Consider the following 13,549-nt stretch of genomic DNA (forward strand, 5'->3'; position numbering starts at 1 on the left):
AGGGCATAATGTGCACGGTGCTTGGGTGGTCTGTTTTGTGTGGTGTTATGGTGCGGCGCGTTCCCAGAACAAGTGGAAGTAACGCCATATGCATTGTGAAAATGGTTCATAATCTACATGTGACCTCACAGGATGACTTTGATGTTAAACTTTGTGTAACTGAAATGCAATTAGTTAAATTGAGTGTTGCATTATAGCATGAAACTCAAAATAAAATCTGGAGCATGATGTTATATAAGCCTATAATATTAAATGATTAATAACTTTCAAATTATAAACAAAAAATAATTTGAATTTGAATTGTTATTTAAAAAAAGAGATTTCATTAAAGATGCATATTTGTATTTTATCTATCTATCTATCTATCTGTCTGTCTGTCTGTCTATCTATCACTTGTTTACATCATTATTGTGCATATGATAATGCATTGCATTTCATTTCATTGTATATAAAGGTTTCATTCTTAATGATGATTAAATTAAAATGCAATATTATAATTAAACAAAAATATATTAAAATTATTTAGCTAGTTACCAAACAAGTTCGAGTGTTGTGCAGGATTTTACTTTCTTTTGTTTAATTTTGAACTTTAAAGTAAACTTATACGACGCATCTATTAGATTCGGTCGTGCAAGGTTCTACATATTTTATGCCAGTTCAAATAATCAGTCTCTTAATTTGTAGGCATTTACACTTTTAAAATAAAGAATAATAGCATATATGTTAAAATGGCAGTTTACAGAACTAGCCTACACTCTGTGGCTGATGCATAATTCATGTCGCTGTCATGTGACTCGTCGTGTGGGCGGGGCTGCAGCGTCTAAACCGGAACTGTTTTTCAGAGGAAAGAAGTGTTGTCTTCACTGCCTTTACCACTGTAAGTAATCGCAATGTTTTATTCTACCTTAATTTGCGAAAAACAAAGAAGGCTTTTTATTATACGGAAAAGTTATCGTCTCAATAAACTCGTTGTCATCGGCTTGTCATTTCTGTCAGATTGTTTTTAGCATTAGCCAGCAAGCTATTCTGTCAGATCTGCTGTTAATGTTCATGTTTTGTTTGACAACCGAACCATTATATATGTAAATTAGTTTGTATTTATCTTCAATGAGTTATGTATTTTATAAACTGCTTGTTAACCCTCGCCGTCAGTTCATTATATTGTAAGCAATTACAAACTCATCATACTGCTACAATATTCCTCCTTAACCCTTAATGCAGTTTGCGTGCACAATGATCATTTTAGCAAATGAATAGCTTATAAATCAGATTTTGACTTGACTGGAGCCTGATAACTAGATATAGTTAAGTTATGTGTAATCAGTATCATTTGTTACATTTGGTTTGAGTTCATATCTATGAGAGATCTAACATCTTGTTTTGTTTTGGGGGCTTAAAACAAGATGAGCATTCAGACATGTTCTGTTTGTGCTTTTCTTCAGTCTCATCTTCAGTTCTGTGTTTTTCATGATTGTCAGTGTTAAATAATAGCAGCAACTTAAAATGCAACCCAGGGCCGATCATGCTTTGCAAGAGCTCTGTTTTCTTTTGATGTATTATTATAGCTGAAATCATAATGGAAATTGAAATCCGATTATAGCTATATTTTTGATAATAGTTCATTATCCTTTTTTATGTGTTTATTATTGATTTTTTTTCTATTTGGTGTTTACTGGTTATGTTTTTTAGAGATAATACTCCCTGCTGCAGTAAAACAATGCAAATCTATTTCATATGTCTCGCAAACACAAACTTAAAAACTTAATTTGATAAAATAAGATGATAATTATTTATATCATGGCCAATATTTCAAATTTAAACTGTTGTGTCTAATTAAAAGTCATATTATATAGTCATTTTGTAAATGTCGAAAAAGTATATGCAGTCAGCAGTCTGATGCGCTGGTGTTTGTTCAAGCTCCTGCTATTACATGTGGAGTGTTCACTTCTCCTGCTGAGAGAGTGTGTGCTGTAGGAGGAGGGTCACTGTGTTTATGAAGGGGGCTGAGTGTTGATAGGACGCTGCTTAGTAATTTGTCTGAGACAAACTGCTTATTCCATAGAGACTCTTAGGTGTCCATCATCTAAGCAGTCAATCATTCCCTAATGTTGCCACACAGAGGTGTGTGTGTGTGTGTGTGTGTGTGTTTGACTTCATCAGATTTAGCTTGAAGTAGTTTGTTTTTTGTGATTTTGTTTTTCCCCACCCTTTCTTTCTTTCTTTCTTTCTACCCCACTGATTTTTGGTTTTGACAAAACAAAATAAATAATAAAAAACAAGTTACTTAATAGTTTGTATTTTTCCCATTTTATTAGTTTATTTAAAAAATTATAATTATCACCCTGATATTGCTGGGGCACTTCTGAGTTTTGAATTAAAACATGTTCATCGTAAAAGAGCTGTATTTAAACCATAGTACTGTAAATGAATTGTATTTTAATGGTCATCCAGACAAAAACAAAACAGGGCACCGTTGACCTATATAATCTGTAAAGACAATTTCAGTATTTCCTCAAATATTGGCATCACCATTACATTTCTGCAGTGAATATACATGTCAGGCACACAGTTTATTTTACTGCTAGATGCGGCAATACGTCTTCTGAATCATCACTGTGGACTTTGAGGTCTGCTGTTGAAGTCAACCATCACCCCGTCCCCCTTTATCTCTCTCTCTGGCCCATGCCAGAGACCACACAGATGCAGAAACACACCCTCCCAGACCACACAGAGTCAGTCATGGGGTCTTGCACGCAAACTGCCCTGGAGCTGTCAGTCTTGTGCTCCGTGTGGGTGTTTGTATAAGAGAGAGCGTCTGTGACAGTGCAAAAGCTTCAGGAAAAAATGCCTTGATTGCTGAGCTACTAGTACTAGCTATTGTATATAACGTTGCATTTCCGAACAGTAACAAGCTCGCTCTGTGTGAGCCGGCTGGATAGATTTATTTGTTCATGTCTCTTTAAATGCACTGAACATGTTTGAATGTGTCGCCTTCAGCTGTGATGAGAATGTCTTCTGAGCGTAAACAAAACACTGTTTACCTGTGTCTCACCTAGGTGTGTGAAGGATGTCTCGTGCACGCCAGCCTCCTTTGGTGACTGGCATCTCACCCAACGAGGGTGCGCCGTGGACCAAAGTCACTATTCGTGGAGAGAACCTGGGCACCGGACACAATGACCTCATAGGTAACACACATGTGAACAAACATACTCTAGCGTTCAAAGGTTTGGGGTCATTAAGCTTTAGAAATTATTGTTTTTATTCAGCTAGGGTAAAATTGTTTGTAAGTGACAGTTAAGACTTTTTGCTAAAAATGTTATTTTACTTTAAATATTATTATAAATTCATCCTGAAAATAATAATAATAATAATGGTTTCCCTAAAAATATTAAGTTGCAGAATGGTTTTCAGCACTGATAATAATAAGTAATGTTATAATAAATTCAGACATTTTCTTAATTTCACACTGTTTCTTCAGTGAAGAAGATAAAAACATGCAACTGTTAAAACGAATGTCTTCATAAAGAAATACTCAGTTTATGAAATCTGGAGAAAAATAAATGATATTGTTTAAATAGATGCTGCATAATATTTTATTATGATTTATATTTATTATGATGTGGCCTGGATGGTCACATCAAATTAGATCAGCACTCAGAGTAAGATGCCGTTAAGGACCTGAGCTGAGTCTAATTAAGCTAAATCTGTGTCTGTCTCTGCCTGTCAGGTCTGTCTATCTGTGGTCATAACTGTTTGCTGACAGCAGAATGGATGTCTGCTAGTAAAATAGTGTGTCGCGTGGGTCCTGCTAAAGATGACAAGGGCGAGATCATCGTCACCACCAAGAGCGGAGGTCTAGGGACGTCCACGGTCTCCTTCAAACTGCTTAAACCTGAGAGGATCGGTGAGCTACACTCACAAACTCACGTATACACACACTCTGTGTGCATGTTTACAATGCTCAATCCTACACCAATTAGGCTTAAGCCTGACAAGTTGTAAGGTCACGTAAACACTTTCATTGCGTAAAGATCCGCTTAATCAAAAAACGATTGCCACACATTGTTTTATACCAACTGAAATCAGACAATTTCGGAACTCTGTTAATGTTTTTTTTTTTTTTGTGCATTATCAGCGTATTATTGTGCATGTAAACACTCTTAATGTCTTCACTCTCAAAATCACAATTTCGGTTTGATTGATTACACACTGCTTAAATGCACACATATGCTCTTTGAAGATTGCAGTGGATTTTAAGGTTTGAATTTTTTTTGTGTTTAGGCATTCTGGATCAGTCTGCAGTCTGGGTTGATGAGTTGAGTTACTATGACATGAGGACCGATCGCAACAAAGGAATCTCTCCTCTCTCGCTGAGGCCGGCCAACCCTTTGGGCATCGAAATAGACAAGTAAGTCAAGTTAAAAACGCACGCTCACATAGACCAAAACAAATGCATTTCCTTACACACTTCACCCAAAAAGCACTGCCCTGTGTTTATAGAAGTAGACTGCAGTGTTTATAAGGAAGGAGGTTCAGCAGAAAGGAGAAACAGCCCATTGTCTATATGTCTTCTACCTGGGTGATGTCATTGGTACACCATTTCCTTACATAGGAAGTCAAACTCTTCCTTTCCCTGACCTCTGCAGAACCTCTAACCAGTTACTTATTTGTAGCTGTATATTCAGTCGAATGAGATGCACTACTGTTCAAAAGTTTTTAAAGCCATTATCTCAAGCCTGCATTTATTTGTCATCAAAAATACAGTAAACCAGTAATTTTGGTGGAATATTATTACAATTTAAAATAATCTATTTTATGTTATTTATTCCTGTGTTGGCAAAGCTGAATTTGCAGCAGTTTTCAGTTTCACGTGAACATTCAGAAATCTTTCTAATATGCCAATTTTTGTATTTCTTTCAAAAAAAAAAATCTTACTGTACCCAAACTTTTCAGCGGTATATGAGTCATCAGTCTGTTCTGTGACGCATCAAAAGACCCCATGGGTAGGTGTATGCAGTGCTGTTTATATGTGGACGGATCTGGTTTTTGCCCTGTCTGGTTTTCTCTGTGGCCTGTAGAGTGGTAGAGCAGATGGTCAATGATATGAGATGTCTTCATGATGGGTCTTTATAGATCAGCTGTGTGGGTGTCTAACCCTGTCTTTTGTTTTTCAGAGGGAAGGTCCCTCTGAAGGATCTGGAGAACATGTTCCCTGGCATGAGTGGAGACTTCACCAGCGAGAATTTCTCTGCCACCTGGTATCTCATGGAGAACCACTCTTCAACCAGGTCTGTCTATATACCATCTGTTAATCCGCCGAAATAGATTTGTGTGTGATTTGGTGTTATGTTTGTTGCTGTTGTAGCTTTGAGCAACTGCGTGTGGCTGTGGCAAATCTTAAGAAACAGGCCAGTAAGAAGAATGAGGGCAGTCTGGCCTACGTGAAAGGAGGTCTCAGCACTTTCTTTGAGGCTCAGGATGCTCTTGCAGGTACGTGTGCTTAGTGTGTACATATTTAAACTAGGGCTGTCAAAAATAGTGCGTTAACGGCGTTAATTAGTTGTTTGTTGTTAATTACGTCAATTTTTTTTACGCATTTCACGCATGCGCAGTGTGACAAATTATTCAGGTCGGGAAAGTCTCGTCGATCTCTGAATTCTCAAGATAGTAAAAAACAGCGGCGAGCGCCGCGACGAAAACACAGAAGAAGCTTAAGGTTTTACCCCATTTACTCTCAAATACATTCATGACAAGCTCGATAAACAGAGACGACTTTGGTAGTTGATACGCTGGAGCTTCTTCCTGTTATAGCGTCCTGTGTTTCACACTGCGCATGCGCAGAACGCATACATGTGGTTTTATTAACAAAGTTCGGGAGAAGCACGATCAGATAATCATCCAATTTGGTACAGGTGCATCTCGTTTAGCTAATCATCTTATAGCACGCACGCGTATATATATCCAGTCTTCCTACCTCCTGTCCCACGACAGTTTTTCGGCATCCACTCGTCCGCCAGATGTCGGAACTCGAACTCTTCCCTTCAGACAATGAGCTAGAAGCTCCCCAGCAAGCCACCGGCTCTAAAGCAGCTTCCTCTGCTGACCCCATGGCACCTCCTTCTCAACCGGGATGCAGCGCCGAGCCCGAGGCCTCAGCGCGTGGGCGAAGACGAAATAGGCCGGATACGCACACACCTCGAAGTCTCCGTTCACCTCCACCATCGAGACAGCCAATCCAATCACCATCAACATCACATGCATCGGCTTCACCATCCATCCCACCCATTGGAAAATGGACCGTCGCAGGATTAAGACAAGCGCTGTCAAATTCAGATGTCAGGTTTTCTCGCAACATGAGCAAAGCTCAACTCTTTGAGCTTTATAGCACACTGGGAAATAATCCACCTACCTCCAAAAAGGTAACCAAAGCCCACAGGTCTAAACAACGTGTCACACAAATGTCATCTTCTTCCAGCTCAAGTTCCGGCTCCCCCCAAGCGTCAGGACATAGCAGATCATCAGCAGGTTGGGGCCACGCCCCAAATTCGGCCGCTCCTCCCATCGCACTGCCTCCCTCTTCACAACCTATCTCTGCAGCTCCTTCAGCTGCCTCGCCGCATGCAACAGTGCCTACGGGCGCGAATTTCCAACCTCCACTGCTTTCTACTTTACCTTCGGCTGCAAAGACTAGCGCGAGGCTGCCTCCGCTAGCCGCTCAAGCTCAGCCTCCTTACTTTTACCCCTCCACTTTTTCTTTTCCCCACCAATGGCCAGCAGCCCCAGTTGCAGACACCCAAGCTGGGAATCCTCAGCTAGCAACACAAGCAGGCTGGCCTCCTTCCTCCTTTCCATCTTCCTCTCCTTACGGGCTTCCCCAAGCACCGGGGTTCAATCCATGCGTGAGGATGCCTCCGCAAACGGGTGCAACCCCTCCCTCATTTCCGCCTTTCTCCTTCTATCATTTTCCCTACGGGCCGACCCCAGCTCCAGGGGATAATCCGTGCGTGAGGATGCCTCCGCAAACGGTTATGGCCCCTCCTCATCTTCCTTCCAACTCCTCTACCCAAGCTAAACCGCAGTATACTCTATTCACAGCGACCCCTCTACATACTCCACCTAATGCCGCCGCTATGGAACCACCCCCCGTGCCTAGTTCCATCAAATCACAGATTCTCGCAGGTGCGGATGTTGATCTCTCCTCTCTTCTCTCTCTGCTCCCTCCGGCTGATTCCTACCGACAAATAGATTGCGGAGATTTCTCAGTAACTTTAAAAAATTCGACTCCCAGTTCATCCCGCCCCCTTTCTTTTTCCGAATTCACGATCGCATTTAGCCGCTATACGGAGGTAATCTGCTCTGCTTTTCCCTATAGACGGCGCGAGCTCAATGACTATCTGGCTATAGTCGCGGAACTCGCGCTGTCTTATGGCGGAACCCATTTTTATACTTACCACAAGCTATTTTCAGCCAAATGTGCAGTACGCGTAGCCCAGTGGAATCAATGCCCCTATTGGGGCGCCCTGGATGCTGATCTTCACAGCCGCGTATTTTTTAGCTGTCGCAACATATCATGCGCAGTCTGCAGGTCAGTTGCTCACTCGACCATCTCATGCCCTCAAATCAATCCAGCTATTATTCCTTAATAAATAAATAAATACAGTATTATAAAATATGTTATATAGATATAAATAAATAAATAATTAAAAAAAAAAAAAAAAAAAAAAAAAATTAATCGAGTTACAAAATGTGTTTTTGCTTAATTATACTGATGTGCGCATGCACAGTAAATCCGATGGGTAGGATAAAATGTCAGGACCCCGGACCTTTATTTAGTCGGGTTGACGTACCTTTTCAGTTCTGTGTATGTGATGTGACGCTAGTTTTACTTAAAGTCAAATGCTCATGAACTGACTGTCAGAGCAGTTCTGGAGATGTTGTTCATGTGTTCAAGTCCTTATTTAGTGAGACAGCAGACGCAGAAATTACCGTGAGCGTAATGTGCGCTTCAGTGTGTGTGTGAAAAAGGAAGTCGCGCTCCTGCTCCATTCATTAACAGAGACGCACAGAACATGCAGGATTTACATTTAAACACTGTTCCGTCTTAATATTTAGAGCTATTAATTCGTGAATCGGATGTAAGTGCAATTACTTATTTTGATTAATTCATTCAAAAAAAAAAAAAAAAAAAAAAAAAAAAACTATTCCTCCTTAAATCATGTTGTGTACTTGATTAATAGAAGCCTCTCAGTTATCGTTTCTTCGGCCAAAGTAAGGGCCCTCCAGCCATCGTTACAATCTCCTTGCCTATTTCAGCATCGGACAGGGCTCTCCCTTCCGGTGCAGCTGGGCAGTGGCTCCCTTCGGTCGCAGTGTGAGCCTTTCATCTGTCATTGAGTTGCGCTGCGCGCTCAGCGGCAGATGGGGGTATCCCTCCCGGTGCAGCAGAGCCACAGGCCCCCTTCGGTCGTTGTGACAGCCCTCCATCCGATGCATCAAATTAAGCCGCTTATACAGTCGCAAGGGGGACTCTCCCTTCCGGTGCAGCAGAGCCGCAGCTCCCTTCGGACGCAGCGAGAGTCCCTCCATCAGTCGCGTTTTCTTGCCTACTCCGTATCGGACGGGGCTCCCCTACCGGTGCAGCAGACCCACGGCTCCCTTCGGTCGCAGGGTGAACCCCCCGTCTGAGTTATGTTGCATGCTCAAGGGCGGACCGGGATCTCCCTCCCGGGGGAACACAGCCGCTGGCTCCCTTCGGTCGCAGCAGGAGCCCTCCATCCGATGCATCAAACCGTTCCTCGAATCTTCTTGCCTATTCTGCATCTGATGGGGCTCTCCCTTCCGGTGCAGCAGACCCACGGCTCCCTTCGGTCGCAGGGTGAACCCCCCGTCTGAGTTATGTTGCATGCTCAAGGGCGGATAGGGTTCTCCCTCCCGGGGGAATAGAGCTGCTGGCTCCCTTCGGTCGCAGTGAGAGCCCTCCATCAGACGCATCAAGCCATGCCTCGCATCGCAAGGGGGACTCGCCTTTCCGGTGCAGCAGAGCCGCAGCTCCCTCCGGACGCAGCAAAAGTCCCTCCAACAGTCGTATTCTAGTTAGCGTCAATCAGGGCTCTCCCCTCCGGGGCAGCACTCCTGCTGCAGAGTTGCGAACCCCCTACGGAGGCTGGGAGAACCCTCAGAGGCAAAAAAACCGTGCCTCCATAAACCCGCAATGGGGGACTCCCCCTTCCGGTGCAGCAGAGCCGCAGCTCCCTTCGGATGCAGCGGGAGTCCCTCCAACAGTCGCGTCTCTTTGCCTTCTCAGCATCGGACTAGGGCTCCTCTTCCGGTGCAGCAGACCCACAGCTCCCTTCGGTCGCAGTGTGAACCCCCCATCTGAGTTATGTTGCATGCTCCACGATGGCTAGGGATCTCCCTCCCGATGGGGTACAGCCGCTGGCTCCCTTCGGTTGCATTAGGAGCCCTTCATCCGACGCGCCAAACCGCGGCTCGAATCTCATTGCCTATTTAGCATCTGACGGGGCTCTCCCTTCTGGTGCAGCAGACCCACGGCTCCCTTCGGTCGCAGTGTGAACCCCCCGTCCGAGTTATGTTGCATACTCTATGGCGGCCAGGGATCTCCCTCCCGATGGGATACAGTCGCTGGCTCCCTTCAGTCGCAGTGAGAGCCCTCCATCAGATGCAACAAACCGCGCCTCGTACTCAGCCGCAAGAGGGACTCTCCCTTCCGGTGCAGCAGAGCCGCAGCTCCCTTCGGAGGCAGCAAGAGTCCCTCATTTCTTGATATCTGGCATTGTGCTCCTCCCATAAGCGGCATGGAGGGCTCGCTGGTAAGACGTTGCGAGCCGCAGCTCTCGTCGAACACTGCACGGGCTCTCCAGGTCGCTCTGCATTTTCTTCCCAACACGCATATTTTGGGGGGCAACTAAATTTTATCTCTCTGGCTGCTGTCCTATGGCTTTAAGCTTCTTTTGGGGAGTTATTTGGGTTCGGGCTATGCTCCGGGCCCGGACCCCTCCCCCAGGACAGCACGCCAAAATATGCCTACTATTTGCCTTCAGATTAGATGTAAGGGTGAACTCGTGAAATGCAATGCAGCGAAAATTACAGCTGTTTGGGAAAGCATATGCATTTTTACTTGGTTTTACTGGCACTTGAAGTCTTTAGAACGTGAAAATATCGATCCTAAAGTATTGTGGCAGAGCAAATGAACACCTCCCAAAAACAAGAGTGCCCAGAGTGCAGAGGGCGCATGTTTTTGTTTCTGAGTTCATGCTTGCGAGTTTCTCTATGCATAATTTCATAGATATGTGGCTATATTTAACCACTGGTTCACCTAAAACTCTTACAGTATCTGTAGTTAAATGGCATGGTTTGATATAGTGCTCAGGTAAATTTGATCTAAGTAAATGTTAAACTTTTGAAATTCAGAAAAAAAGAACCACATATTGATGAATCAATACATGAAAATTATGTATATGTGTCCTGTTATTTATCTTTTGGTATGCATTTCAGAAAAAAAAAAATGGTTAGGATTCAGGTGTAATTGCAAATAGTGATTAATCATGATTAATCCACTGAAAATTCTGATTAATTTGATTAAAAATTTTAATCATTTGACAGCCCTAATTTAAACATATAAACACAGCCTTAAGTATTTAAGTTAACACAAATAAAGACAACATAAAATGGCATTCTTGCATTTGACTGAAGGAAACAGAAGCAGTTTCGAGGGAAACAGAACAGTATGTGAGAAGTAATACAGGGTGGGACTGGATTGTGTCAATGAGGATTTTTTTGCCTTAAGGTCATGTTGAAATCATTGTGTTAAAATTACTCATGCCGTAATTACAATGTTGTAATGACCAGTGGGAAGCATAGGATCTCCTTTGAGTCCCTTTTTGAGTTGATTGTAATTAAAGACTGGGAAAAAAATTGGAATTGATTATAATACAGTATATATATATGTATATGTGTGTGTGTGTGTGTGTGTGTGTGTGTGTGTGTGTGTGTGTGTGTGTGTGTTTATTATAAATTATTATTATTATTATTTTTTTTTTTTTGGAACATTGACATTTTGGACACATTTTGTGGACTTCTGGTAAAGAATTGCAAAGCTTTCCAGAAAACATTAAGACTACTAAAATGTCAGAGTGAAATTGTGGTTACTGTTACTGTGGTTACTGTTTTTCTGCTATCTTGGAAGTCCTCTGAGGAATATAATTTTGTTCTGATAAAAAAGTTTGTGAGTGCGATACATTCTTTTTCCACAAAGAAAGTTATTTTGACCTTCACTGATTACTGTAATTTAAGCTTAATTTCATATTGCACTGCCTGGATTTATACCTTTTTGACAACTCAGTAGGTTAGTGCCTGTATTAAGAAATAAAGTACAGCCTATTTGGACAATATGAATGCTAGATCTGCCGTTTAATCAAATTAGGAGCATGGGCTTTTTTTCCCCTGCATTAGTTGCGTCACAGGTGTATGTGTCTCTACTCACACTGCTTTCTTTAGAGGTCAGTGTCACCAGGCTGATTCTATTTTCAAATCTGTCTGTGTGTGTAGGACTTGTCTCGGGTCACTTGTCTCGTCTCAGACAACTATTCTTAGCCCTGCGTGTCCTTGTGATTGACAGGCATGGGGACGGATAACAAGGCGTGGTTGTCATAATGTTTAGATGAGGTTGTAATAAGGTTGTCATTGTGCTGAGAGGAAATGAGAGCACAGCAAACGGAAGCTTCACTGATTCCCAGAGAAGACTCCCAAAACTTACCAGGGAGAAGTCAAAACATACCTCAGAGACAGAGGAAGCTTACCACACAGCAATCCGGACCCCGGGGGGAGCCGGAGGTTAGCCCTGACGTCATTGGGTACAGAAGTCGTCCAAATCCAGATGTGGAGAGAAAATAGACTTCATTTAGGTTTTTGTGCAAAGGTTTATCTTCCATAGGCACTCTATAATATATATATATATATATATATATATATATATATATATATATATATATACACATATGATCTGTTTGCATCCTCTTAACAGGTCTTAAAATGTCCTAAATTCAATCAAATTTAAATGTCTTCAATTGTATAACACAAGTCGTAATGATTATTAAGGAGATCTTAAATTATGATACAGTCTAATGTAATTATTAAGCTTCAAAAGGCTGTGATTTAAATTAAATAAATGTGAGAGCTACACATTCAAAGTTAAAACACTGCACTGTTGTGTGTTCACAGACTTGCGGTTTCAGAGCAGTTCGCAATCAGTGAATACCGCACATTTATGCCAAGTGATTATATATGGTCTACTGTTGATGAATTATGACAGTGTTTACGTTATGGGGTTTATATTGTAAAATGTTGTTGGTCGTTGCAAGGGTTCTTATTTTATTTGGAGTTTGGAGTAGTAATGCATAGACCGTTCAAAATGGAATATATTTTGCGATTGTGTAGAATTAAAGCTCCTGCATTATTCACAAAGTCTTTATTATTGTTATTATTTGTAATTTGGTCGCACGGTAAACTGTATCCAGCACTTTATTCTCTCTTGTAGCCACCCTGTCACAGAAATCAAAAACTAAGAACATTGTTTAACACATTCAGTAAATGCATTATTATTATATCAACAAAATCTAATATTAGTTGACCTCTAAATTATATATAATCTTACAGTTACTCTGTTTTGCTGATAAGCTGTATTCAATTAATGTATGTGGCCTGCCAAAACAAATTGAATTAATTGAATTACGTGATTTATTTTGAGGTTTGTTCTGTATGGACACAAAGTATTAAAATGTCATAAAAGGTCTTAATGTCTTACATTTGGTTTCAAAAGCTGCATATACCCAGTGTTTGTTGAGACAGTGTAATATAAAGTTCAGAAGAACAGCATTTATTTGAAAAAGAAATCTTTTGTTTCATCATAAATATCTTTACTGTCACTTTAATTATTTGTGTCCTTCTTAAAAAAAAATTAATAAAAGTAACTGACCCCAAACTTTTGAACGGTAGTGCAAATGCTCTCAAACATTATTTTTTTTCTTCTCTCTCCCACTTTCTATATGTAGCTATCCATCAGAAGCTTGAATCGGACGGCACTGAGAAGGTGGAGGGCTCTATGACCCAGCGACTAGAGAACGTCCTTAACAGTAAGACATAAAACCAAACACATGCTCAAAAGCACACAAGATTACACAAAGCAGCTAAATTTAGGACCAGACTTGCATATGCATTCTCTTTAGACCATCAAAGCCACACATTTCACACAGACCTCGGTGTGTTTCTGTGAGTGCGTCTGCGTGTGTTCGAATCCACTCATATCCCAATCATATCTCCATGTCAATTCGCTCATGTGACGGTAGGTCAATAAACACGCTCGTTTCCTGTGCGCCGCACAAATAAACCAGTCACACACTGACATGCTTTCATCGCCAACCCCTCCTCATCCTCCTCACCACCCATCTTTACAAGTACATTTAGATGTATGTTCTTACCAAAGCCACTTACTGCCTTTGACTCTCAGCCAATCACAAACAGACTCAACGCT

The 13,549-nt window shown here is 41.6% G+C and overlaps 1 protein-coding gene across 1 annotated transcript in view; it reads left to right on the forward strand.

Moving 5' to 3' along the window:
* The first annotated feature begins 760 nt into the window (after window positions 1-760).
* LOC127983816 (exocyst complex component 2) overlaps window positions 761-13,549 on the forward strand; it is a 31,856-nt gene continuing 19,067 nt past the window's right edge. The window contains exons 1-7 of the mRNA XM_052586166.1: window positions 761-877; window positions 3,057-3,185; window positions 3,728-3,904; window positions 4,282-4,408; window positions 5,175-5,288; window positions 5,366-5,490; window positions 13,071-13,151. Coding sequence (XP_052442126.1) covers window positions 3,068-3,185; window positions 3,728-3,904; window positions 4,282-4,408; window positions 5,175-5,288; window positions 5,366-5,490; window positions 13,071-13,151 — 742 coding nt within the window. The 5' untranslated portion in view covers window positions 761-877; window positions 3,057-3,067. The remainder of the gene's footprint in view (window positions 878-3,056; window positions 3,186-3,727; window positions 3,905-4,281; window positions 4,409-5,174; window positions 5,289-5,365; window positions 5,491-13,070; window positions 13,152-13,549) is intronic.

This window comes from Carassius gibelio, chromosome B20 (genome assembly GCF_023724105.1).
Source record: "Carassius gibelio isolate Cgi1373 ecotype wild population from Czech Republic chromosome B20, carGib1.2-hapl.c, whole genome shotgun sequence".
Taxonomy (NCBI): Eukaryota; Metazoa; Chordata; class Actinopteri; order Cypriniformes; family Cyprinidae; genus Carassius; species Carassius gibelio.